The sequence below is a fragment of the Somniosus microcephalus genome, chromosome 5, assembly GCF_052327205.1.
Source record: "Somniosus microcephalus isolate GS21.2 chromosome 5, FLI_Smic_1.0, whole genome shotgun sequence".
NCBI lineage: Eukaryota > Metazoa > Chordata > Chondrichthyes > Squaliformes > Somniosidae > Somniosus > Somniosus microcephalus.
In genome coordinates, this window is record NC_140991.1 from 34,120,066 (window position 1) to 34,143,562 (window position 23,497).

The 23,497-nt window shown below is 48.3% G+C and overlaps 1 protein-coding gene across 1 annotated transcript in view; it reads left to right on the plus strand.

The window, feature by feature from the left end:
- The window catches only part of dpp6a (dipeptidyl-peptidase 6a), a 690,808-nt gene that overhangs the window by 339,266 nt on the left and 328,045 nt on the right, over positions 1-23,497 (plus strand). The window contains exon 6 of the mRNA XM_085987517.1: positions 19,893-19,974. Within this exon, the coding sequence (XP_085843643.1) occupies positions 19,893-19,974 (82 nt within the window). The remainder of the gene's footprint in view (positions 1-19,892; positions 19,975-23,497) is intronic.

The following is a 23,497-nucleotide window of genomic DNA, read 5'->3' on the forward strand; positions in this document are numbered from 1 at the left end:
AGGCCCGAGGAGATGGGTTTGGAGGCATGTGAGTTGTCAGAATCACAAAAAATGGCTGCCGGGCCCGATCCCACCTCCATCCCGCCTCCGAGCAATTTTCCCACATTCGTGTTTTCAGACCCCGTTTCCATCCGGATAGGCCCTTAACAACCACTTAATTGCCTCAATAATCCCATTTTGAGAGGCCTTTCTCATTTTTAGACATTCCCCCCATCCCTCACGCCTCCTCTGGAACACGCCAGGTAATCCTGGCGGCCTCACAATTGGATTGCTCACTAACAGCTGCAGCTCCACTATTAAAAAGGAGTTTTCACCAAAGATCATTTGCAGGTGGCAGAACTTTGTTGTCTCAGGTCTCAGGGAGCTTTTAGCGGGCATACTCATTGTTGTGGAAGTTTGGAGCCTGACACCCATCTCCAGTGTGACCTCCTTGGAAACTCCTCTCCCCACCTTGACTGAGCGCTTCCTCAACTGAGGCATATACCAGAAGCATGGTGAATATTTATTTCCTTTCCTCCTGGACATGAGATTCGGACGAAGACCAGCCGCGGCAGCAGCAGACCCATGAGCAACAGCAGCACCAACAGTAGCAGCAACAACAGGAGTGCCAAGCTGCTGCTCACCCACCTGAAGCTGCACAGGCCAGAAGGGCCAGCGCGCGACCACATTGCTGGCCGGGATGCAAGGGACACACTCATCTTGGCCAGATTTGCTTAGCCTGCACAATCAAACACTTTTGCCTCGCACCTTCTTAGCAGACCATCGACACTGGACAAGAACCTGCAGATTCCTATTACCCTGACCACCATACTGACAATTGCAAGGAGCCCTAAGCCCTCAATATGGAAGTCCCATTAGCGAAATGACACAGGCCACAACTTCAACAGTTTGCCATCAAATCTGTTTAGAAACATAGAAGATAGGAGCAGGAGTAGGCCATTCGGCCCCTCGAGCCTGCTCCGCCATTCAATGAGATCATGGCTGATCATCCAAATTCAGTACCCCGTTCCTGCCTTCTCCCCATATCCCTTGATCCCTTTAGCCTGAAGAAATATATCCAACTCCTTCTTGAATATATTTAATGAATTGGCCTCTACTGCCTTCTTTGGCAGAGAATTCCACAGGTTCACCACTCTCTGGGTGAAGAAATTCCTCCTCATCTCTGTCCTAAATGGCTTACCCCTTATCCTTAGACAGTGACCCCTGGTTCTGGACTCCCCGACCATCAGGAACATCCTTCCAGCATCTAGTCTGTCTAGTCCTGTTAGAATTTTATAAGTTTCGATGAGATCCCCTCTCATTCTTCTAAACTCCAGCGAGTACAAGCCCAATCGACCCAATCTCTCCTCATACGTCATTCCTGCCATCCCAGGTATCAGCCTGGTGAATCTTCGCTGCTCTCCTTCCATGGCAAGAACATCCTTCCTCAGATAAGGCGACCAAAACTGCACACAATACTCAAGATGTGGTCTCACCAAGGCCCTGTACAACTGCAGCAAGACATCCTTGTTCCTGTACTCAAACCCTCTCGCTACGAAGGCCAACATACCATTTGCCTTCTTAACCGCCTGCTGCACTTGCATGCTTACTTTCAGCGACTGGTGCACAAGGACGCCCAGGTCTCGTTGCACTTCCCCTTCTCCCAATCTATTGCCATTCAGATAATAATCTGCCTTCCTGTTTTTGACACCAAAGTGGATAACCTCGCATTTATCCATGTTATATTGCATCTGCCATGATTCTGCCCAATCACCCAACCTGTCCAAATCATACTGGAGTTTCTCGGCATCCTCCTCACAGCACACACGCCCACCCAGCTTTGTGTCATCTGCAAACTTGGAGATATTACATCTAGTTCCCTCGTCCAGATCATTAATATATATTGTGAATAGCTGGGGTCCAAGAACCGATCCCTGCAGTACCCCACTAGTCACTGCCTGCCACTCAGAAAAAGAGCCGTTTATTCCAACTCTTTGCTTTCTGTCTGCCAACCAGTTCTCTATCCAAGTCAATACCTTGCCCCCAATCCCATGTGCCTTAATTTTACATGCTAATCTCTTATGCGGGACCTTATCGAAAGCCTTTTGAAAATCCAAATACTCCACATCCCCTGGTTCTCCCTTATCTATTTTACCAGTTACATCCTCAAAAAATTCCAGTAGATTAGTCAAGCACGATTTACCTTTTGTAAATCCATGTTGACTTTGTCCGATCCGGTCACTTTTTTCCAAGTGCTCTGCTATTACATCCTTTACAATGGACTCTAGCATTTTCCCCACTACCGATGTCAGGCTTACCGGTCTGTAATTCCCCGTTTTCTCTCTACCACCTTTTTTGAACAGTGGGGTAACATTAGCTACCCGCCAATCCATGGGTACTGTTCCAGAGTTTAGCGAATTTTGGAAGATGACCAGCAATGCATCTACTATTTCTAGGGCCACTTCCTTAAGTACCCTAGGATGTAGATTATCAGGCCCTGGGGATTTATCGGCCCTCAATCCCATCAATTTCCCTAACACCATTTCTCTACAAATACTGATTTCTATCAGTTCCTCCCTTTCATTAGGCCCTATGTTCCCCGACATCTTTGGGAGGTTATTTGTGTCCTCCTTTGTGAAGACGGAACCAAAGTATGTATTTAGTTGGTCTGCCATTTCTTTGTTCCCCATTATAAATTCCCCTGATTCTGACTGCAAGGGACCCATGCTTGACGTCACCAATCTTTTTCTCTTCACATATCTATAAAAGCTTTTAGTCAGTTTTTATGTTCCTTGCAAGCTTACTCTCATACTCTATTTTCCCCCTCTTAATTAATCCCTTTGTCCTCCTTTGTTGGATCATAAACTGCTCACAATCCTCAAGTTTACTGCTTTTTCTGGCCAATTTATATGTCCTCTCCTTGGATCTTATGCTATCCCTAATTTCCCTTGTTAGCCACGGTTGAGTCACCTTTTTTGTTTTATTTTTATGCCAAACTGGGATGAACAAATTCTGTAGTTCATCCATGCGGTCTTTGAATGTTTGCCATTGCCCATCCACCGTCAACCCTTTGAGTGACATTCCCCAATCAATCCTACCCAACTCGCACCTCATACCATCGTAGTCTCCTTTATTTAAATTCAGGACCCTAGTTGGTTTATGATACCATGACAAGGATTGCTGGTCAAAAAACAATACATCACAGCACCCAAGTGACTACCCTTGTGACTAATTGTGCTTTATCTTCTTCTTTTCGTGCTCCTACGTGGTGCTTCCCTGTGGCTTCAGCAGATGTGGTGGCCTCTTGCTCACTTTCTTGCTGCTCCTGTCTCAACACCTTTGGCGGGTGTCCTCTAGGGTTGCAAACCTGTGAGGGCTGGGCATCAGTCTGCTGCTCCTGCGGCTGTGCAGGGGCTGAGGCACCCATCTCAGTTGGGTGAGGACTCTGGTGGGGCTCTGACCAAGGGCTTTGCAGTGGCATGGTGGTGTGAGCGCTTGGAGAGGAGCCCCCACTTCCTTGTTGTCTGCCACCAACATCCCTCTCATGGGTCAGCCCCACTTCCGAGCTAGCAAGTTGCTTGACATCACCTTGCTGCACTGCAGGGGGGCCATGGGGACTTGTTTCTGCACTGGAAGTCGTACTCCAGAGGACTTCCATGAAGGTCTGGTTTGTATGCTCAATAGCTGACCATTGCTCCTCAAGAGATGCCAGTCTATTCTGAACAATGACCATGTTTTCAAGACCCTGGCGACTAAGCTCCTCCATGGCCGTAGCCATCCACTCCTCTACCATAGCCATCCTCTCCTCTACCATAGCCAGCCTTACCACGGAGGTAGCCATCCTTTCCATGGAGGTTACCATCCTTTCCGCGGTGATGCGTTCATGCACCAATGCCTCCATAAAGGCTCTGCTCATGTTCGTGATGGACTCCTCCATTCGCTCCACACTCGCAGCGACCCTGGAGACAAAACCTGCCAGAGACTCCTGCACCTGTTCCTGGAGTTCCAGCACCGCTCTCCTTCTGGATGGACCCGGAGGCACAGGGTCGACATGCAGCTGAGCCGAGCTGGCAGAGTCCTGCGCCCACCGACCAGGACTCTCCACTGCTGTCCCTGTCTCCACCATCTGCTGATGCTCACTTGTGAGCTGTGATACACCAGGTGATAACATTACTCTATCTCGCGAAGGTCCCACCGAGCTGTGAGTGTCTGCGCTGGTGCTGGGTGCGCTGAATTCTGCTGACGCTGCGCCCTCAGAGGTTGCAGCTTCCTCTGAGGAGTCTGGAGGCACAGACTGTTCCTCCTGGACAGTGAGGATGGAGGCTTTCGATGGTCCTGTGGGGGAGTAAAGGAAAGAGTTAGAAATGTGAGCTCAAGGTTACATGCACATTGAATACTGCAGATGATCATAAGTCAATCTGTTAGAGCATCAGAATCATTATCAGTGACTCATGCAATGTCAATGAGAGAGATGCCAAACTATTCTGTCACCAGCTTGCTGTGATGCGCCCGTCTGTCCATCCCCCACTTGGGAATCCTCCTCGATCCCGGCAATTTCCAGTGCCACCTCCTCCCAGGCGGTGAGCTGGGCTACTGAGGGTGGCCCTCCTTCGGTCATGGCTCTTTTCCTCTTATTGTGGGCTCTCTTTTCCTGCAATGAGGGACACAAGTGGAGTTTGAGTGAGAATGAAGGAGTGAGTGTAGAGAATCCATAGCATAGATGCTTAGAAGGAGACAAAGGGCCCTCCCTGTGTGTTGTAAGTTGTTGTCATTGCATCACAGTGATCGGGAGTGTGAGGGCTGCATGGTCGAATAGTTAAGTGAATGTGACCATAGAGAGAGAGGGAATGGGTAAGGCTGCATGTAAGTGTCAAGTGGGATGTGGAGGAAGAGGTTGGCAAAGAAGAGTGCTGGTGAGGAGAAGCGATGGGGATCAGATTGAGGGTAATGGGAAAGTCATACTCACTTTTCCTGTGCGGAGAAATTTATGAAACCTCTTTCTGCACTGCAGCCAGGCTCTGCGGCTCATTGAGATGGAGTTGACCTCCTGGGCCACTTGCAGCCACACAGCTTTAGTCTGCTGGGGTGGCTTTTTTCTCCCTGAGGGAGGGAAGAGCACCTCCTTATTGGATCTTGCTCCCTCCACCAGAGCTTGGAGGGAGGGCTCGTCGAAGCGTGGAGCACACTTTGGCCTACTGGTGGACATAGTCGATCAGTGAAATGCTTACTACAATGGCCATAAAGTTTGCAGTCTCAAGAAGCAAGGCTGCTTGCAGGCCTTAAATCAAGCAGCATTGATGACGTCATTGGAGGCGACTTTCTGTATGAAAAGACTCATTGGGCCAGGGGCTCCCACACACAGGAAATCAATTGCCCAATTAGGGGAAAATCGCACTTTTCCCCACTTCACTTTGGAGTCGGGGTCCTGACACGAATGCCACCTGACGTGCCCCTGCCCGCCCACAATGGCAAAATCCAGCCCCAAGAGTCTGCAAAGGGATATCGACAGGATAAGTGAGTGGGCAAAAATGTGGCAGATGGAGTATAATGTAGGCAAATGTGAAGTTATCCACTTTGGAAGGAAGGATGAAAAAGCAAATTATTCTTTAAATGGAGTGAGACTACAGAATGCTGTGGTACAGAGGGATCTGGGGGTCCGAGTACATGAAACACAAAAAGTTAGCAGGCAGGTACAGCAAGTAATTAGGAAGGCTAATGGAATGTTGGCCTTTATTGCAAGGGGTATGGAGTATAAAAGTAGGGAAGTTTTGATGCAACTGTACAGGGCGCTGGTGAGACCGCACCTGGAGTACTGCGTACAGTTGTGGTCTCCATATTTAAGGAAGGATATACTTACATTGGAGGCAGTGCAGAGAAGGTTCACTAGGTTGATTCCTGGGATGAAGGGGTTGACGTATGACGAAAGGTTGAGCAGGTTGGGCCTATACTCATTGGAGTTTAGAAGAATGAGAGGTGATCTTATTGAAACATATAAGATTCTGAGGGGGATTGACAGGGTGGATGCTGAGAGGATGTTTCCCCTAGTGGGGGGTATCTAGAACTAGGGGGCATAGTTTCAGAATAAGGGGTTGCCCATTTAAGACGGAGATGAGGAGGAATTTCTTCTCTCAGAGGGCCGTGAATCTTTGAAATTCTCTACCCCAGAGAGCTGTGGAGGCGGAGTCACTGAATATATTCAAGGCGGAGATTGACAGACATTTGAACTACAAGGGAGTCAAGGGTCATGGGGAGAGAGCGGGAAAGTGGTGTTGAGACCAAGATTGGATCAGCCATGATCTTATTGAATGGCGGAGCAGGCTCGAGGGGCCGATTGGCCGACTCCTGCTCCTGTTTCTTATGTTCTTATGTTCTCAGTTCTAAACCTCTTGCATTTAATTGTCTCTCTATGGCTGTCAATGCTGCTCCATGGTCAGTTGATTAGATGTGTGCTTCTCTGAGCTAGCACGGATCATGGTCAGTTTTTCCTTTTTGCGTTCCCCTCCACCACCTCAACCAAATATCCGGTGTCTGCACAGCAGTCCATTCAAAGATCCAGCTGAGACGGCGGGGCATTTGGTCAAGGAAGCCAAATAGAATCATAGAACCATAGAATAAGACAGCACAGAAGGAGGCCATTCTGCCCATCGAGTCTGTGCAGGCTCTTTCGAAGAGCAATCCAGTTAGTCCCGCTCCCCCGCTCTTTCCCCATATCCATGCAATTTTTTTCTTCTTCGTGTATTTATCCAGTTCCCTTTTGAATTTGTTGAATCTGTATCCACCCCCCTATCAGGCAGTGTATTCCAAATCCTAACCACTCATTGCATAAAGAAGTTTTTCCTCATGTCGCCTCTGGTTCTTTTGCCAATCACCTTAAATCTGTGCCCTCTCATTGTTGGCCCTTCAGTCATTGGAAACAGTGTCTCTTTATTTATAAATATGGGTTGAATGGCGCTGACTCTTGTATTCACAAGAGACGTGCACTGGGTGAATCTCTGCGGCTGGGCCCCTCTCATTTCTTTTCAAAGTAAACATGAGCTGAGGTTACCACAGAGCCTACCATGAGGACTCAGTGGCAATCACCAGCCTGTGCACCAGTTAGTTGCTCTCAGCTGGGTCCAGCCTCATGGTCTGCCAAGATTGTCCTAAGCTTTCCCCATGGAGAGGGAAAATCATCCAGAGTGCCTGCTGCTATTACCACTCACCCCGCTGGAAAGTGCTTGTGTGCGGACGTCATGTGATGGCAGGATCAGCCTGAGCTGTAATTTCTCCACACCCCCTTCTAGGACTGAATTGCCATCAATCACTGTGTAGGCGTACTCTCCACTTGCCTGGATGAGTGCGGCTCCAACAACACTCAAGAAGCTAGACACCATCCAGGACAAAGCAGCCCGCTTGATTGGCACCCCATCCACCACCTTCAACATTCACTCCCTCCACCACCGGCACACCGTGGCTGCAGTGTGTACCATCTACAAGATGTACTGCAGCAACTCGCCAAAGCTTCTTCGGCAGCACCTCCCAAACCCGCGACCTCTACCACCTAGAAGGACATGGGCAGCAGGCGCACGGGAACACCACCACATCCAAGTTCCCCTCCAAGTCACACACCATCCTGACTTGGAAGTATATCGCCGTTCCTTCATCGTCGCTGGGTCAAAATCCTGGAACTCCCTCGCTAACAGCACTGTGGGAGTACCTTCACCACATGGACTGCAGCGGTTCAAGAAGGCGGCTCACCACCACCTTCTCAAGGGCAATTAGGGATGGGCAGTAAATGCTGGCCTTGCCAGCAACTCCCAGATCCCAGGAATTAATAAAAAAAAGAAGAGCATTGGAGAGAGGGCTGTCAGCTCCTGTGGAGATATAATCCAGTGCAAGTCACACCTTCAGGAAAAGTGGGGGGGGGGGGTGGGGGGGTGGGGGCAAAAATTAGCAACAAATATATTTTTCAAACATATAAGTCACTGGTAAAGCATTTCTCATAGTCTTTACCCAGTCTGTAAAGACTTGAGTGCGGTGTCACGGGAAATGAAGCAACAATGTGATCCGGCTACTCAGTGTCTCTGCTGCTTTTTTCCCCCTCTGGTTTTTGGACACTTTTCTCCTGAAGGCCCCGAAACTTGCTGGACTACAGATCCACATGCACCAGGCATCAGCCAGTGCCTCACCCAAGCGTCCATTGTTCTTGTGAGAGCCTTGACCCCGAGTGCCGGTGGACTACTCAAACGATTGGGAAGAGGGATCGTCATGGCCAAACCCAGCCCCGTTCTCACTCAATGTCCACACCTACATACTTTCTAATGGAGGACATTGTATAACAATCAGGAGCAGAAACCCTGGCTGATTTTCCCTTTCCAAGCTCTGAGGCCAATTGTGGACCTCCTCACTGATTTCAACTAACGTTCTACAGACCAGGGACTTCCTTGGCCTATATCAGTAAATCATAGAAATTAAAGCAAAAAAAGAAAGAAACAACTTTTCACAACCTCAGGACACCCCAAAGCGCTTTACAGGCAATGAAGAACTTTTTTAAATGACCTTGTAATGCAGGAAACGCGGCAGGCAATTTGTGCACAGCAAGGTCCCACAAACAGCAATTTGGTAATGGCCAGATAATCTGTTTTTAGTGATGTTGGTTGAAGGGTAAATATTGACCAGGACACTGCGGAGAATTCCCCTGCTCTTCTTCGAAATAGTCTCATGGGATCATTTGCATCCACCTGAGAGGGCAGACGGGGCTTCGGTTTATGTCTCATCCGAAAGACAGCACCTCCGACAGTGCAGCACTCCCTCAGCACTGCACCGGGGGGGTCAGCCTGGATTATTTGCTCATTACAGCATAAAAGGTGGCCACTTGGCTTGTCAGGCCTGTGCCAGTGCTACCTCTTCAATTGGAGTTGACCACTCTCATCCTAGTCCATGTCCTTGCCCCAATTTGCTCAGTTCGATACTGCCTTTACCAACTGAGTCCGCAGATTAACTCCTTTTTTACAAGGTAAGGTAACAAAACTATAAAAACAGTTGTCACTGTGCGAACTTGTACCAGTGCCCAGGATGTCGAACTTGTTTAGGCTGGGCCTATACTCATTGGAATTTAGAAGAATGAGAAGTGATCTTATCAAAACATATAAGATACTGAGGGGGCTCGACAGGGTAGATGTAGAGAGGATGTTTCCCCTCGTGGGGAAATCTAGAACTCGGGGGCACAGCCTCAGACTAAAGGGTCGCCCTTTTAGAACTGAGATGAGGAGGAACTTCTTCTCTCAGAGGGTCGTAAATTTGTGGAATTCTCTGCCCCAGAGAGCTGTGGAGGCTGGGTCATTAAATACATTTAAAGTGGAGATAGACAAATTTTTGCAAGATAAGGGAGTGAAGGGTTATGGGGAGCGGGCTGGGGAGCAGCTTTGAGCCCAAGATCAGCCATGGTCTTATTGAATGGCAGAGCAGGCTCGAGGAGCCAAGTGGCCTACTCCTGCTCCTATTTCTTATGTTCTTATGTTTAGAGGTTCTTAGAACAGTCTGGCCTAGAAATTCACTATGGCCCCGCCAGCTGGCTAACGGTCAAAAGTTAGCGCTGGGCGCGGAGCCATGTGCGACCGTCAAATATTCACTTTTTGCGCCCCAAGTCGGAACCGGGCGCTATTCCAGGGTGTGCCCGCCCCCGCTTGAGGCGCTGAAACTGAATTTCAGCGCTCTAAGTGCCGCTGCGCCACCCGATGCGGTGCGGCAGGCTGCGGTACTGCAGGCCTCCTCCTTCTCTTAAGGTGGAGGTGCCTGCAACGGGGAGATCGCCGCTGGATTGTGCCGGCAAATGAGCCCGGCACCATGGAGAAGTGCCGGGCTCGCGGAAAGCAGCCGGCAATGCCGTGGGGGGGGGTGGAGGAGGCCGGGGAAGGAGGTGCGGGCAGGCGGCTGCCGAAAAGGCGGCCGGCCGCACCTCCACCGTTATGCGCCCCACTAAGGCTGCAGTAAGGCCCTGGTCTCCGGATGTTAGTAGCGGCCGCCACGGAGGAGGCGGCGGCAACTGAATATGGGCGTCGGGCTGGCATCGGGGCGGAAACGGGGCACTGCGCACACCGATGACGTCATCGGTGCCGGCGCAGCGCTACTGGCTACCGCCGCCATTACCGCCGATCTCAATATCAGCGCAACCTCCTATACTGGCGCAGAAGCCCTCTTTAGGTGGTAACTGGGCGCAAAGCTTGCAGCGCCTTACTGAATTTCTAGGCCTCTGTTTCTGGGGTTTTTTCTGGCACTGAGGTAACCTGAAGGTTGCTTCAAATGTGGTGTCATCACAGTAAATAGTGATGACGGGATGAACTATTGCAAAGTGGGGCAAGCATGCTGATTTTATTAGTTATTGGTTTGGAGAAGAAATCATTTTATTCAACACAACCACCATCATCTTTCACATAGAAAAATGTCCCAAGGCACTTCACAGAGGCATAATTAGAAACGAATTGACACTGAGCCAAAGAAGGAGATACTACGAGGGGGTGCTTGGTCAAAGACGTGGGTTTTCAGATGGGTCGTAAAGGAAGAGAAGGCGGTTGAGAGGCAGAACAGCTAAGACATGGTAGTCCAGAAAATGTCTCCTAGGCGGCTGAAGGCACATTGGTCAGCAATGATCGAGGGGAGACGGGGGATACACAGGAGACCAGAGGCATAGGAAGGGAGAGTTTAGGGTAGGGGGTTGTAGTGCTGCAAGAGTTTGCAGAGATAGGGAGAAAAGTAACCATGAAGGGATTCAGATAGGAGGATGGGAATTTCAAATTATAGGTGTTGGGCTACAGGGAACCAATGTAGGTCAGAAAGGACAAGGGTGATAGGCGAGCACAGCCCTGGTGTGGGATCGGATGAAGGCAGCAGAGCTTTGGATGAGCTGAAGTTTATGAGAGTTGAAGATGAGAGGCTCGTCAGGATAGCATTGGAATAGTCAAGTCTGGAGATGACAAAGCATGGATTAGGGTTTCAGCAGCAGATGGGCTGAGGCAGGAGTGGAGGTGGGTGCTGTTACAGAGGTGGAAGTAGACATTCTTTGTGATGGAGAGGATACGAGATTAGAAACTCAGTTCATGATGCCAATGTTGTGAAAACTCTGCTTCAGCCTGAGACCGTGGCTGGAAGGGGGATGGAATTGGTGGCAAGGTTATGGAGTTTCTACTGGTAACCGGGGACAATGATTTTGATCTTTGCAATGTTTAACTGGGGGAAGTTGTGGCTCATGCAGCAGTTTTGAGAGTGAGGAGTACAGAACCTGTGAACCATTTATAATGTCAGCCAGCATGGAGATTGGGAAGAGAAGGGCATGAGACTAGATGGCAGAGAAACTGAAGAGAGATGTGGGTTCAGGGCTCGGGCAGGAGGAAGCCTGGTGGAATATTTGGCTTGGTGGGAAAATAAGAACATAAGAAATAGGAGCAGGAGATGGCCATACGACCCCTCAAGCCTGCTCCACCATTCAGTAAGATCATGGCTGATCTTCGACCTCAGCTCCACTTTCCTGCCCTATCCCCATATCCCTTGATTTCCTTAGAGTCAAAAAAATCTATCGATCTCAGCCTTGAATATACTCAACGACTGAGCCTCCACAGCCCTCTGGGGTAGAGAATTCCAAAAATTAACAATTCTCTGAGTGAAGAAATTTTGCCTCATCTCAACCCTAAATGGCCGACCCCTTATCCTGAGACTATGCCCCTCGTTCTAGACTCTGCAGCCAGGGGGAAACAACCTCTCAGCATCTACCCTGTCAAGCCCTCTCTAGAATCTTACAGGTATCAATGAGATTACCTTTCATTCTTCTACACTCCTGAGAGTATCGGCCCATTCTACTCAATCTCTCCTCATATGAAAACTCTCTCATCCCAGGAATCAATTTAGTGAACCTTTGTTGCACCTCCTCTAAGACAAGCATATCCTTCCTTAGGTACGGAGACCAAAGCTGTGCACAGTGTTCCAGGTATGGTCTCACCAAAGCCCTATACAATTGCAGCAAGACTTCCTTACTCTTGCACTCCAATCCCCTTGCAATAAAGGCCAACATACCATTTGCCTTCCTAATTGCTTGCTGTACCTGCATGTTAACTTTCTGTGTTTCGTGTACAAGGACACCCAAATCCCACTGAACACCAACACTTAATTGCTTCTCACCAGTTTAAAAATATTCTGTTTTTCTATTCTTCCTAACAAAGTGACTAACCTCACATTTCCCCACATTATACTCCATCTGCCACCTTCTTGCCCACTCACTTAACCCGTCTATATCCCTTTGCAGACTCTTTGCGTCCTCCTCACAGCATACTGTCCCACCTAGCTTTGTATCGTCAGCAAACTTAGATACATTACACTCGGTCCCTTCACCTCACTCATTAATATAGATTGTAATTAGCTGAGGCTCCAGCACTGATCCTTGAGAAAAGGGAAGGGGAGGAAAGCAGTAGAGGCAGCTGAACAAATGGTCTCAACCTTAGTGACAAAGAAGTCCATGACCTTCTCACATTTGTTGTAGTTGGTTCAGGTGGAGGGGAAGAGTTGAAGGAAACTGTTAATAGTGAAGAAAAGAAACCACAGGGGTTATCTTTGCTCTCACAGGATGATCTGGGAGTAGTGGGCAGTATTGGCAAAGGAGAGTGAGGGCCAATAACACTTGGATGTGGTCCAGTCAGATCTGGTGATGGATGGCTGAACCAGTTGCGTGCCAGATACACTCACGCTTTCAGCCCTTGGGGTCCTGGGAGTAAACGTGGGGTCCATACCAGGGGAATCGACCAGGATGGAAGCGGGTACAGGTTTTTAAAATTTGTTTATGGGATGTGGGTGTCGCTGGCAAGGCCAGCATTTATTGCCCATCCCTAATTGCCCTTGAGAAGGTGGTGGTGAGTTGCCTTCTTGAACCGCTGTAGTCCGTGTGGTGATGATACTCCCACAGTGCTGTTAGGAGGGAGCTCCAGGATTTTGACTCAGTGACACTGAAGGATCGGCGATATATTTCCAAGTCAGGATGGTGTGTGACTTGGAGGGCAACTTGGAGGTGTTGGTGTTCCCATGTGCCTGCTGCCCTTGTCCTTCTAGGTGGAAGAGGTCGCAGGTTTGGCAGGTGCTGCCGAAGAAACCTTGCCGATTTGCTGCAGTGCATCTTGTAGATGGTACACACTGCAGCCACGGTACGCTGGTGGTAGAGGGAGTGAATGTTTAAGGTGGTGGATGGGGTGCTGATCAAGCGGGCTGCCTTGTCCTGGATGGTGTCGAGCTTGTTGAGTGTTGCTGGAGCTGCACTCATCCAGGCAAGTGGAGATAATTCCATCACACTCCTGACTTGTGCCTTGTAGATGGTGGAAAGGCTTTGGGGAGTCAGGAGGTGAGACATTCGCTGCAGAATACCTAGCCTCTGACTTTGCTGAATAAAGGCTTTGCTGGGGGCAAGGACCTTAGAGGTGAAGGTGAGGGAATGGTCAAATAAATCAACAACTGCAGAAGCATTGTGGCAAATGGAAGCCCAAAGGTTAGGTAGTTTGTCTTTGAACGTGCAGTTGTAAGTGGCTGGGGGGTGAATTTATTCCAGGGATGGATGCAGAAGGAAGTATGGTTCTCTGGGGATAAGGGGATGTGCATGGTAAGGGATACAAGGAAATAGTCTGAGATGGTCTTGTCAGCGATTGAGACAATAGGAGCAGTGAGGCCACAGAGATTGGCAAGGTCAAGAGGGTGGCCGAGAATATGCTTAGGAGAGTTTATATGGAGAGAGAGGTTTAGGGAGGACAACAGGATTGAATTCAGAGGGTAGATTGCAGGTGGAGCTGAGGTGGAGATTGAATCATTAAAGATTAGGAGTCGCTCAGTGGAAAAGAGGGAGGATAGCTCAGTGCCAAACTCAAGATGGGGCTTTGTTTGGTAGTAGAGAACGAGTGTTTTAAGGAGAGGTGGGAGGAGTGGAACAAAGTGAGGTGCTCGAAGGATGTGAAGGTGCCAGAAAAGTAGGAGGAGAGACCAAGGCGTGACTTGATGGTAAGGACCACCCTACCACTGCAGTGGTTTGGACAGGACAGGGGGTGGAATGTGTAGACAGGCCGGAAGGCTTTGGTAAGGGGCAAGCTGCTGCCACCCATGAGCCAAGTTTCATTGAAAGCCAGAATTTCAATGCAGTCACTTGCAATAAGGTCATGGATGGCAAGCGCAAGCGTCTTGTGCACAAGTGAACCAACTTTCTGTAGGGAGATACAGAGGGAGCAGTGATTGACCCACTGAACGATTCCAAGGGGACAGTGGTAGGTGGGGTGAGCAGGATGAGAAGGAGCTTGGTGACATTAGCTCCCAGTGGGCCTGCTGGGCGGGACGGTCGACAAGAGAGGAGGATGAGGCGATTGGGGTTGCTGCTCGTAATGAGGCGGTGATGGATGGCTTGATGGGCCCTTTGGAGAAAGCCAAGAGAGGCACAGAGAGTTCCTTTGGGTTTATTCATGAGGGATTGAAGCCTGGAGCTGCAGCAGGAGAGGAGGAACGCAGAGCAGCAGTAATGGGTTGCAATGGGGATAATATTCCTATAATATTCAGGAACTTCGCATTTCAGTGCTTAAAGGGTTAGCTGTGCCCCTGAGAAAGCAAATAGTGAGAAAGACATGCCATCTGCTGGCGATGAAACAGTATTAAACCAACCTACACAATGACTATTAAACCGGAGGGTGAACAGCACTGACTGCTAGTAATGAATGAGACAACAGCTACAGATCATCCTGGCTCAATTGCTAGCACTCCCGGCTCTTGAGTAATAAGGCCGGGGGGTCAAGTGCTAATCCAGGACTTGAGTATGTAATCTAGGTTTCTACTTACTGAAGATGAACTAAAAATAGTGAACATCTGGATTACTTTATGGAAGCGTCCACTTGAGATGTCACCATCATAGGAGGTTCTTGAATTAAACTTAATGACCTGATATCACTTGGAAGGAGGTCCTAGATAGGGTCAAATGTCTTTAAACTAATAAGAAAGAAAAACTTGCATTTATATAGCACCTTTCACAACTCAGGACGTCCCAAAGCGCTTTATAGCCAATAAAGTACTTTTGTAATCTAGTCACTGTTGTAATGCAGGAAACGTGGCAGCTAATTTGTGCATAAGGCCCCACAAACAGCAACATGATAATGACCAAATAATCTGTTTTAGTAATGTTGGTTGAGGGATAAATATTGGCCAGGGCACCAGGGAGAACTCCCCTGCTCTTCTTCGAATAGTGTCATGGGATCTTTTATGGCCCTGAATTTCCGATCGGAGGCTTCCTACAGGCGGATGCCTCCGATCGGAAAAACTCTACGCACTTACCTACTGGCTCCCTAGGTTCCGAGACTTCCGATCCTGGGTCTCTCCTGGTCCGCGCGGGCAGAGGCCCAGGTATCCAGGGGCGCAGGCGGTTCGCAAGCGTCCCTGGGATCACGTGGACCATGGGGAATCAATCAAAGAAGGGAATCGCCCTTCACACTTTTGACAGGTCTGTACACACAGAACTGTCAAAAGTATGAATGGAGATCACTTAAAAAAAGTTAAACATTAAGGGGGAAAAATTTGGTATCGCCCATTTTGTGGCGCTAATTTCAGCCGGGCGCAAAGTTTAGCACCCGACGCTAATTATCGCCTCCGACTGCAAAATTCGTCTCTATTGCCCCTGGAGGTGATTTGAGCGCTAAATCAGGTGCTACACACCTCTCTTAAGGCGCAAACGTCAGGGAGCGAAGCGCTACCTCAGAACGCTACCGAAGCTCAGGCGATGTCAGTAACCATGGAAGCCAGACAGATTGGCACCGTCCAGTTCTTAAAGGGGAGGGGCCATCTTGCTGGCCGGCCACTCCCTGCTCATCGCAGCCTTGAATCTCGGCCTGGAGAGACCTTTAAAGCAATTGTGTTGGAAGCACTAATGGATAGGCCCAGGGAAAGAGCTCGGCGCTTAGGAACCTCAAAAGTGGTGCTGAGGGCCAAAACTCCTTAGGACAGCATTAAAACCAAAAATGTTGCCGACAAGAAAAGGCAGGAAGCGCCCACCTTTAAATAGCGCTCCCCCAGCCCCTTCCCAACTTGAAAACATTCCCCTCTACCCGTCGTTCCTAGCAGCAGGCGCTAAGGCAGGGGGCATGACTCAATATCCGGTCCGGGGCGTTGCACGCTTGATTGACGTCATAATCTGCTGGCGCAGGAGATTGTGGCGGTAGTATTTAGCACCACTGCAAAACGACTGGTCAATTTCGCGAGCGGCGCTAAAATCTCCGCGTTCGGGCGTTAAATTCCTAGTGCCCCGTTAGCGCCCCCTGGAGGCGCAAACGGGAGACGCTAACCAACCGAATTTTTCCACCTAAATAAAAAAAAAATTAAATCACGTATTTAAAATTAGTTAAAATTACATTAAATTAAATATTTAATTTTTTTTTTATTGAAAAAAATAATTGAAGTTTTTTATGGGGCTAAAATTAAACTTGCCTTTTTTAAAAGTATTTTTAAATTATAAATGACTGAAAATTTTTACCAGGCGTAAGATTTTTAAAGGTTTTCAGCGGGCGGAGGTTGCGCAGAAAGTGGAACTCCCTGCCCGCGGAGGCCCATCTCCCGGGTAGGCGGATGATCTGTTAAGAGGATTCTTGACAGATCGCAATTGCCGGGTGCGTACACACCTCGTACACACCCGTGGGGGTCGGAAAATCCGGCCCATAAATATCCATCTAGACGGACAGAGAGGCCTCGGTTTCACATCTCATTTGAAAGCCGGCACCTCCGACAGTGCGGCACTCCCTCAGCCCTGAAATGGAGTGGTCAGCCTAGCTTTTGTGCTCAAGTCTCTGGAGTGGGACTTGAACCCACGACCTTCTGACTCAGAGGCGAGGGTGCTACCCACTGAGGTGGCTGCCACCTTCCCCAAGAATGGATACTATATACCCAAGAATGATAAATGAGAAATAACAACAGAAAATGCTGGAAAAACTCAGCAGGCCAGGCAACATCCGTGGAGAGGAATTAGAGTCGACGTTTCGGGTCGAACCCTTTTTCAAAACTGGAAAGGAAATGAAATAGATCGAAAGGCCAGGCTGGGAGAGAACAAAAGAAGTGAAGAGACATTAAGAGGTATTCAAAACCAGACGAGATGGTGATGGGACTAGTGGAGACAAAGGACGGCTCTAGATTAGGTGTGAAATGTTCTGGCAGAATGAGAGACAGCTGCCATGTGGGAGAGAGAAAAAAAAAGGAAAGGGGGAGTGAAGGGAAAAACCAAAACAAAGGGGTGGATAAAAAATATAAGTAAAAATGTAATAGGGGCCGAGGTTATGATCTAAAATTGTTGAACTCGATATTGAGTCCGGAAGGCTGTAAAGTGCCTAATCGGAAGATGAGGTGCTGTTCCTCGAGTTTACGTTGAGCTTCCGTGGAACAATGCAAGAGGCCAAGGACAGTGAGGTCAATGATAAATGAGATTTGGGTCATCATCTATGAAGTGCAGCAATCAATGAATGCTAGGAGGTTTCACTAGATTGCAAACCAGCCACTTCTACTTCACAAAAAGCTACTACACAGGGCTACATGAATGCTAAATAACAAAAGCAGCAGGCTGTAGACACAGCTACGTAATCCTGTAGCCAATGGATAAGAGCAGAGCTCAGTAGCCCTACCACATCCATTTGAGAATGGTGGTGGACAACTCACAGAAGGAGGCGACTCCCCAGCATTGGGTGTTTGGGAGAGTCCATCAGCCAAAAGTGTCACGTGGACGATCCTACTTGTCCTCCTCCCGAGGTCCCCACCGTCACATTCGCCAGCTGATTTTGGTTAAGAAGCGGCTGAGTGCGCTCGACACAGCAGAGGTTATGGGCCCTGACAACATCCCGGCTAAAGTGCTGAAGACCTGTGCACCAGAGCTAACCGCGAAGCAAGCCAAGCGGTTCCAGCGCAGCGATGACACTAGCACTGACCTGGCAATGGGAAAAAATTGCCCAGGGATATCCTATCCACAAAAAAAACAGGATAAATGTAACCTGCCTAATTACTGCCCTAACAGCCTCCCATTCGTTGATAATGCCATCAAGTGCTATCTAATTATCAATAATCTGCTCACCGGCACTCTGTTCAGGTTCCGCCAGAGTCACTTGGCTCCAGGGCCCTTCAAAGACCACTCAGATATTCACGTGAGCTGAATGCCAGAGGGAGGTGAGCATAGCCTCCCTCAACATCAAGGCAGCGCTCGACTGAGCATGGCAGCAAAGGGCTGTGGCAAAAATGAGTTCAATGGGAGGCCAAATGGAAAACTCGCCTGTGGCTGTAGTTATACCTGACATAAAGGAAGGTAGTTTTGGTTGTCGGATGCCAATCATTGCAGGCCCAGGACACCATTGCAGGAGTTCCCCAGGGAAGCATCATCGTGCTTCGACGATGACCTTCTCTCCTTCATAGCGTCAGGAGTGGGACTGTTCGCTGAGGAGTCCACAACCTATGTTGCCTTTCAGCTGTGCGGCCATGTGGCCATGCAGTGCTCCAGGGACCCCTTAAAGGGGCCGTGCAGGGCCCAAAAAAAATGACAGGGAACATTGCTCACAACTCCTCTCATAAAGAAGCAATCTGTGGCAGGCTACAGCAGAACCTGGATAATGCCCAGGCTTGGGCTGACAAGTGGCCTGTAACAATCACGCTACATAGGCACCAGGCAATGAGCATCTGAAACAAGAGAAAGCCCAGCCACCTCCACCTTCAACAGCTCCAACATCAGTAGGTCTCCCGTCATCAACATCTTGGGGGTCGCCATTGACCAGAAGCTTACCAGCCATATCAACACCATAGCGCACCTCCTGACCTCTCAAAGCCTCTCCACTAACTCAAGTCAGGAGTGTGATGGAATACTCACCACTTGCCTGGATGGGTGCAGCTGCAGCAACACTCGAGAAGCTTGATATCATCCCAGACAGAGCAGTTCGCTTGATCGGTGCCCCTGCCACTGGGCTGAATATACACCCCCTCCATCACTGCCACACTGCGGCTGCAATATGTACAATCTACAAGATGCACTGTAGAAACTCACCAAGGAAACTCCAACAGCACTTCCCTCCCCTGCGATCCCTACCACCGAGACGGACAAGAGCAGCAATGTCCTTGGAATGCCATCACCTCCAAGTCAGACACCACCCTTAGTTGGATATATATTGCTGTTCCTTCATCATCGTTGGATCAATACCCTGGGAATTCCCTGCCTAACACCATTGTGGGAGTACCATCATCACAAGGACTGTAGCTAGGGATGGGCAGTAAACGCGGCCTTGTCACGCTGTAATTACACCCTCCGGCCAGTCGGGGTGGGGGGGGCGGGGTTTAATTACAACGTGACTAGTTTACATAGTCACGTTCCATTGTTAGTGTGGATATAGGAATTTAGAATGGAAATATAAAAATAAGGAGAGAATGCATTAGATCTGTGGACCCTGGCCCAGTTAACCCCTGCCCTCTAACCTCGCTTCACCTGGAGACTTCCCGTGGTCTTGGCACCCCCATGTGCAATGCCATGGGAGATTAACTAGTAAATAATAATTATTGGTTGGGACTGTAATAACATCCAAGACATCATTTATTCTCTGTTCAGAAGTGTTAAATCCTGATGTTCCAATTGGGCTATTTCTTTCAAACTCATTTCGCCAGGTCAACTTCTCATAAGGAACCATAAGCATGACAGAAAATTCATTTTAATCAAAACGTTTTGCTCTTCCTGCCGTGACTCATCAATCACAGCTTCTGTATTCGGGGATTTTTGTAACGGCAGCTTCTGAGTATTCCTTAATCCCTCCGGGGGCATGTGATTGATGCTTGCTGCCACAGTGCAGACTGACTCACTGTTACACAGCTGACGTGCGTAAGTCCTAGAAATCTGACATCTCTGACGTATTTCCTTCTTGAAACAGGGAGCACCTCACCTTGAATCCCCCCGAGGTTAGGGACGCACAGTTGCTGTACGCAGGCTGGGGTGTCCAAGGTCAACAGCTGGTGAGCATTTGGTTTTTTAAATTTATTTATATCTATATATCTTGACGGTCTATTCGAGTCTGCAAGGCCTCCGCTAACCCCGCTGCACTGTATTAAGTTTTAAAAATGTAAATGACTGAGCAAATTGAAAGGTTACGAAGTTTAAAAAATGTTTTATGAGTGTAGACTTTCCTCATATCCTGCTTTGTAATGTTCAATTTGACATTTAGAGGAGAGTTTTGAGGTTACAGTATAGAGCAATGTAAAGGCCGTGCCTGTTTTATAGCCGCAAAGGGCATTGACTGTCCAAAAGATAATAGCTACCTTAATGATTTCAAAATGTAGATCATGCCCTCTCATTTTTCTTTTATATTCACCGTCATTAATTAAGTTCCGACATTTCTGGATGGACCTTGACCCGGTTTCAACGCACGAATATTGCTTCTCTGTCATCGGTTGTAGGCAACGCAGGGCTAACTCTGCCATTTCCTCCAACAATCTAGTCTCCAGCTACACCGCAGGCAGACAGTCGAGGCTGGATTTTTCATCCACTTGGCCACCTATTACCCTGGATGGCCAGCATTATTAGCGTCAGCACTTAAAGCAAATGTCTATTTTAACTAAAAGTAAAATGGTTTGAACACTTTGTCAATTTACCCCATCGTCCCTGACAAAAGAAAACTACTAGGCACTTGGGTCTAAGCGTTAAACAAAGCTTTAATCAACTGTTTTACAACATGGAGGTCTAGTTGTGTCCTTCACTAGTTCCTGTTAAGAATGTCCTGCGCAAGTTGGGCCCGTGCCCGAGTATTTATACTTTCCCTGGACAGCGCCACCCATAGGCCGCTCAGTATTATTTCATAAGTCTTTCTTTCATGAATGACTGATTTATGTCAGTCCCTATTTTTCCACATTCTGTGTCCTATTCTATTTTCTTTCTTGCATAGTATTTACAGCACAGAAACAGGCCATTCGGCCCAGCTAGTCTGTGCTGGTGTTTATGCTCCACAAGAGCCTCCTCCCACCTTACTTCATTTCACCCTATCAGCATATCCTTCTATTCCTTTCTCCCTCATGTACTCAGTGAGAGCTGTGGCGCAGTGGGTAACACACTGGCCTCTGAATCAGAAGGTTGTGGGCTCAAGTCCCACTCCAGTGGAACTTGAGCACATACAGCTAGGCTGCCACTCCACTCCAGGGCAGTACTTGACGGAGTGCTGCATCGTTGGAGGTGCCGTCTTTTGGATGAGATGTTAAACCGAGGTCCTGTCAGGCGGATGTAAAAGATCCCATGGCAGAAGAGCAGGGGCGTTATCCCCGGTGTCCTGGCCAATATTTATACCTCAACCAGCGTAACAAAAACAGATTATCTGGTCATTATCACATTGCTGTTTGTGGGAGCTGCTGCATTTCCAACAGTGACAGTACTTCATTGGCTGTAAAGCGCTTTGAGACATCTGGTGGTCGTGAAAGGCGCTATAGAAATGCAAGTTTTTCTTTTTATCTAGCTTCCCCTTAAATGCGCCTATGCTATTCACCTCAACTACTCCATTTGGGTTTCATATTCTAACTACTCTCTGGGTAACTCTAAGATAAAAGATAATTTTAAAATCTTTTGCTTCCTTTCTTCTTCCTCCTCCTGACTGGCACCATCTATTTTGATGGTGGAGCAGATTTTTAAATAACATTTTTAATTTACTTATAACTAGTATTAAAGGCAACTTATTTAGCTATTCAAGAGCCCAGAGTTGAACAATTTACTTGGTCCTTCATAAACATGATTAGGTCAATCTTTGATACAGTTTTACTCTTCAAAATGTAGAAGAGATTTATTGACAGCCCCTGAGCAAGGTGACAGTTTAAGTGTCTTGGGGTGTTTTTCGACATTAAAGGTAGAATCATAGAATCATTACAGCACAGTAGGAGGCCATTTGGTCTGTCGAGCCCATACTGGCTCTCTGCAAGAGCACTAGTCCCACTCCCCGCCCTTTCCCCGTAGCCCTGCAAATTTTTTCTTTCAGGTACTTATCCAATTCCCTTTTGAAAGCCACGATTGAACCTGCCTCCACCACCCTTTCAGGCAGTGCATTCCAGATCATAACCACTCGCTGCGTAAAAAAGTTTTTCCTCAAGTCACCTTTGGATCTTCTGCCAATCACCTTAAATCTGTGTCCTCTGGTTCTCGACCCTTCCGCCAATGGGAACAGTTTCTCTCTAACTACACTGTCTAAACCCCCTCATGATTTTGAACACCTCTATCAAATCTCCTCTCAAGCTTCTCTGCTCTAAGGAGAACAACCCCAGTTTCTCCAGTCTATCCACGTAACTGAAGTCCCTCATTCCTGGAACCATTCTTGTAAATCTTTTCTGCACCCTCTCTAAGGTCTTCACATCCTTCCTAAAGTGCGGTGCCCAGAATTGGACACAACACTCCAGTTGTGGCCGGACCAGTGTTTTATAAAGGTTCATCATAACTTCCTTGCTTTTGTACTCTATGCCTCTGTTTATGAAGCCCAGGATCCCGTAAGCTTTTTTAACCGCTTTCTCAACCTGCCCTGCCACCTTCAACAATTTGTGCACATATACCCCCAGGTCTCTCTGTTGACGCACCCCCTTTAGAATTGTACCCTTTAGTTTATATTGCCTCTACTCGTTCTTCCTACCAAAATGTATCACTTTGCAATTTTCTGCGTTAAACTTCATCTGCCATGTGTCCGCCCACATGTGCTATATAAATGTAAGTTGTTGTCGGAAAGGAATGAATGTACAGGACCAACAGACCAGTCCGGAAGTCGGAAAGCTATCATACAGCTCTACATGTCTCTCAATCCTCAGTTGCTTTCCTTGCCTAATATTCATCTAGCCCCCGACTGAATTTGCAAACACAAACTGCCTGTACCGCCTACTTGGGTAGTCCATCCCAAACATTCACGACCTTCTGTGCAAAATTATCAAATCTCATCTGATTTGTTCATCTTTCTTGTTCTGAATTCGAGCACGTGTTTCCTTGTTGACTTGGGATTATATCAAACACATTAGCCAGAATTTTCCTTACCTTGGCGGGTCCGTGGCGGGCGATGTCTGTGGCGGGTCGCGGCCCCACTGCTGGCTCTATCCCGCTGTCTAAAATGAACTTACCTTAATGGGGCTTGTTAAGCCCGCCCAGCGCGTTTGCCGGCCAATTAGAGAAAGCGGGTCTGGTGAAGTCATTGATGACGGGTCATCAGCCGGTTTCCTTAAAGGGACCATGGCCAACTTTATTTTGACATTTGTGCTGTCATTGTCCTACAGCATTGAGGTGCTGCAAACACTGACAAGCACTGCACTGAGGTGCACGGCTGCACCCTGGCTCTCCCATGACTCCCTCCATATGCTTATAGAGGGAGTCAGAGCATGCAGGGAGGTCCTCTTCCCTTCCCATGGGCAGAAGAGACCTCCCCAGGAGATCAACACAGCCTGGTTGCACATTGCACAGGAGGGCACAAGCAGGGATGTTGTCAGGAGGACCTGGGTGCAGTGCCGCAAACTTTTCTCAGTAGATCAC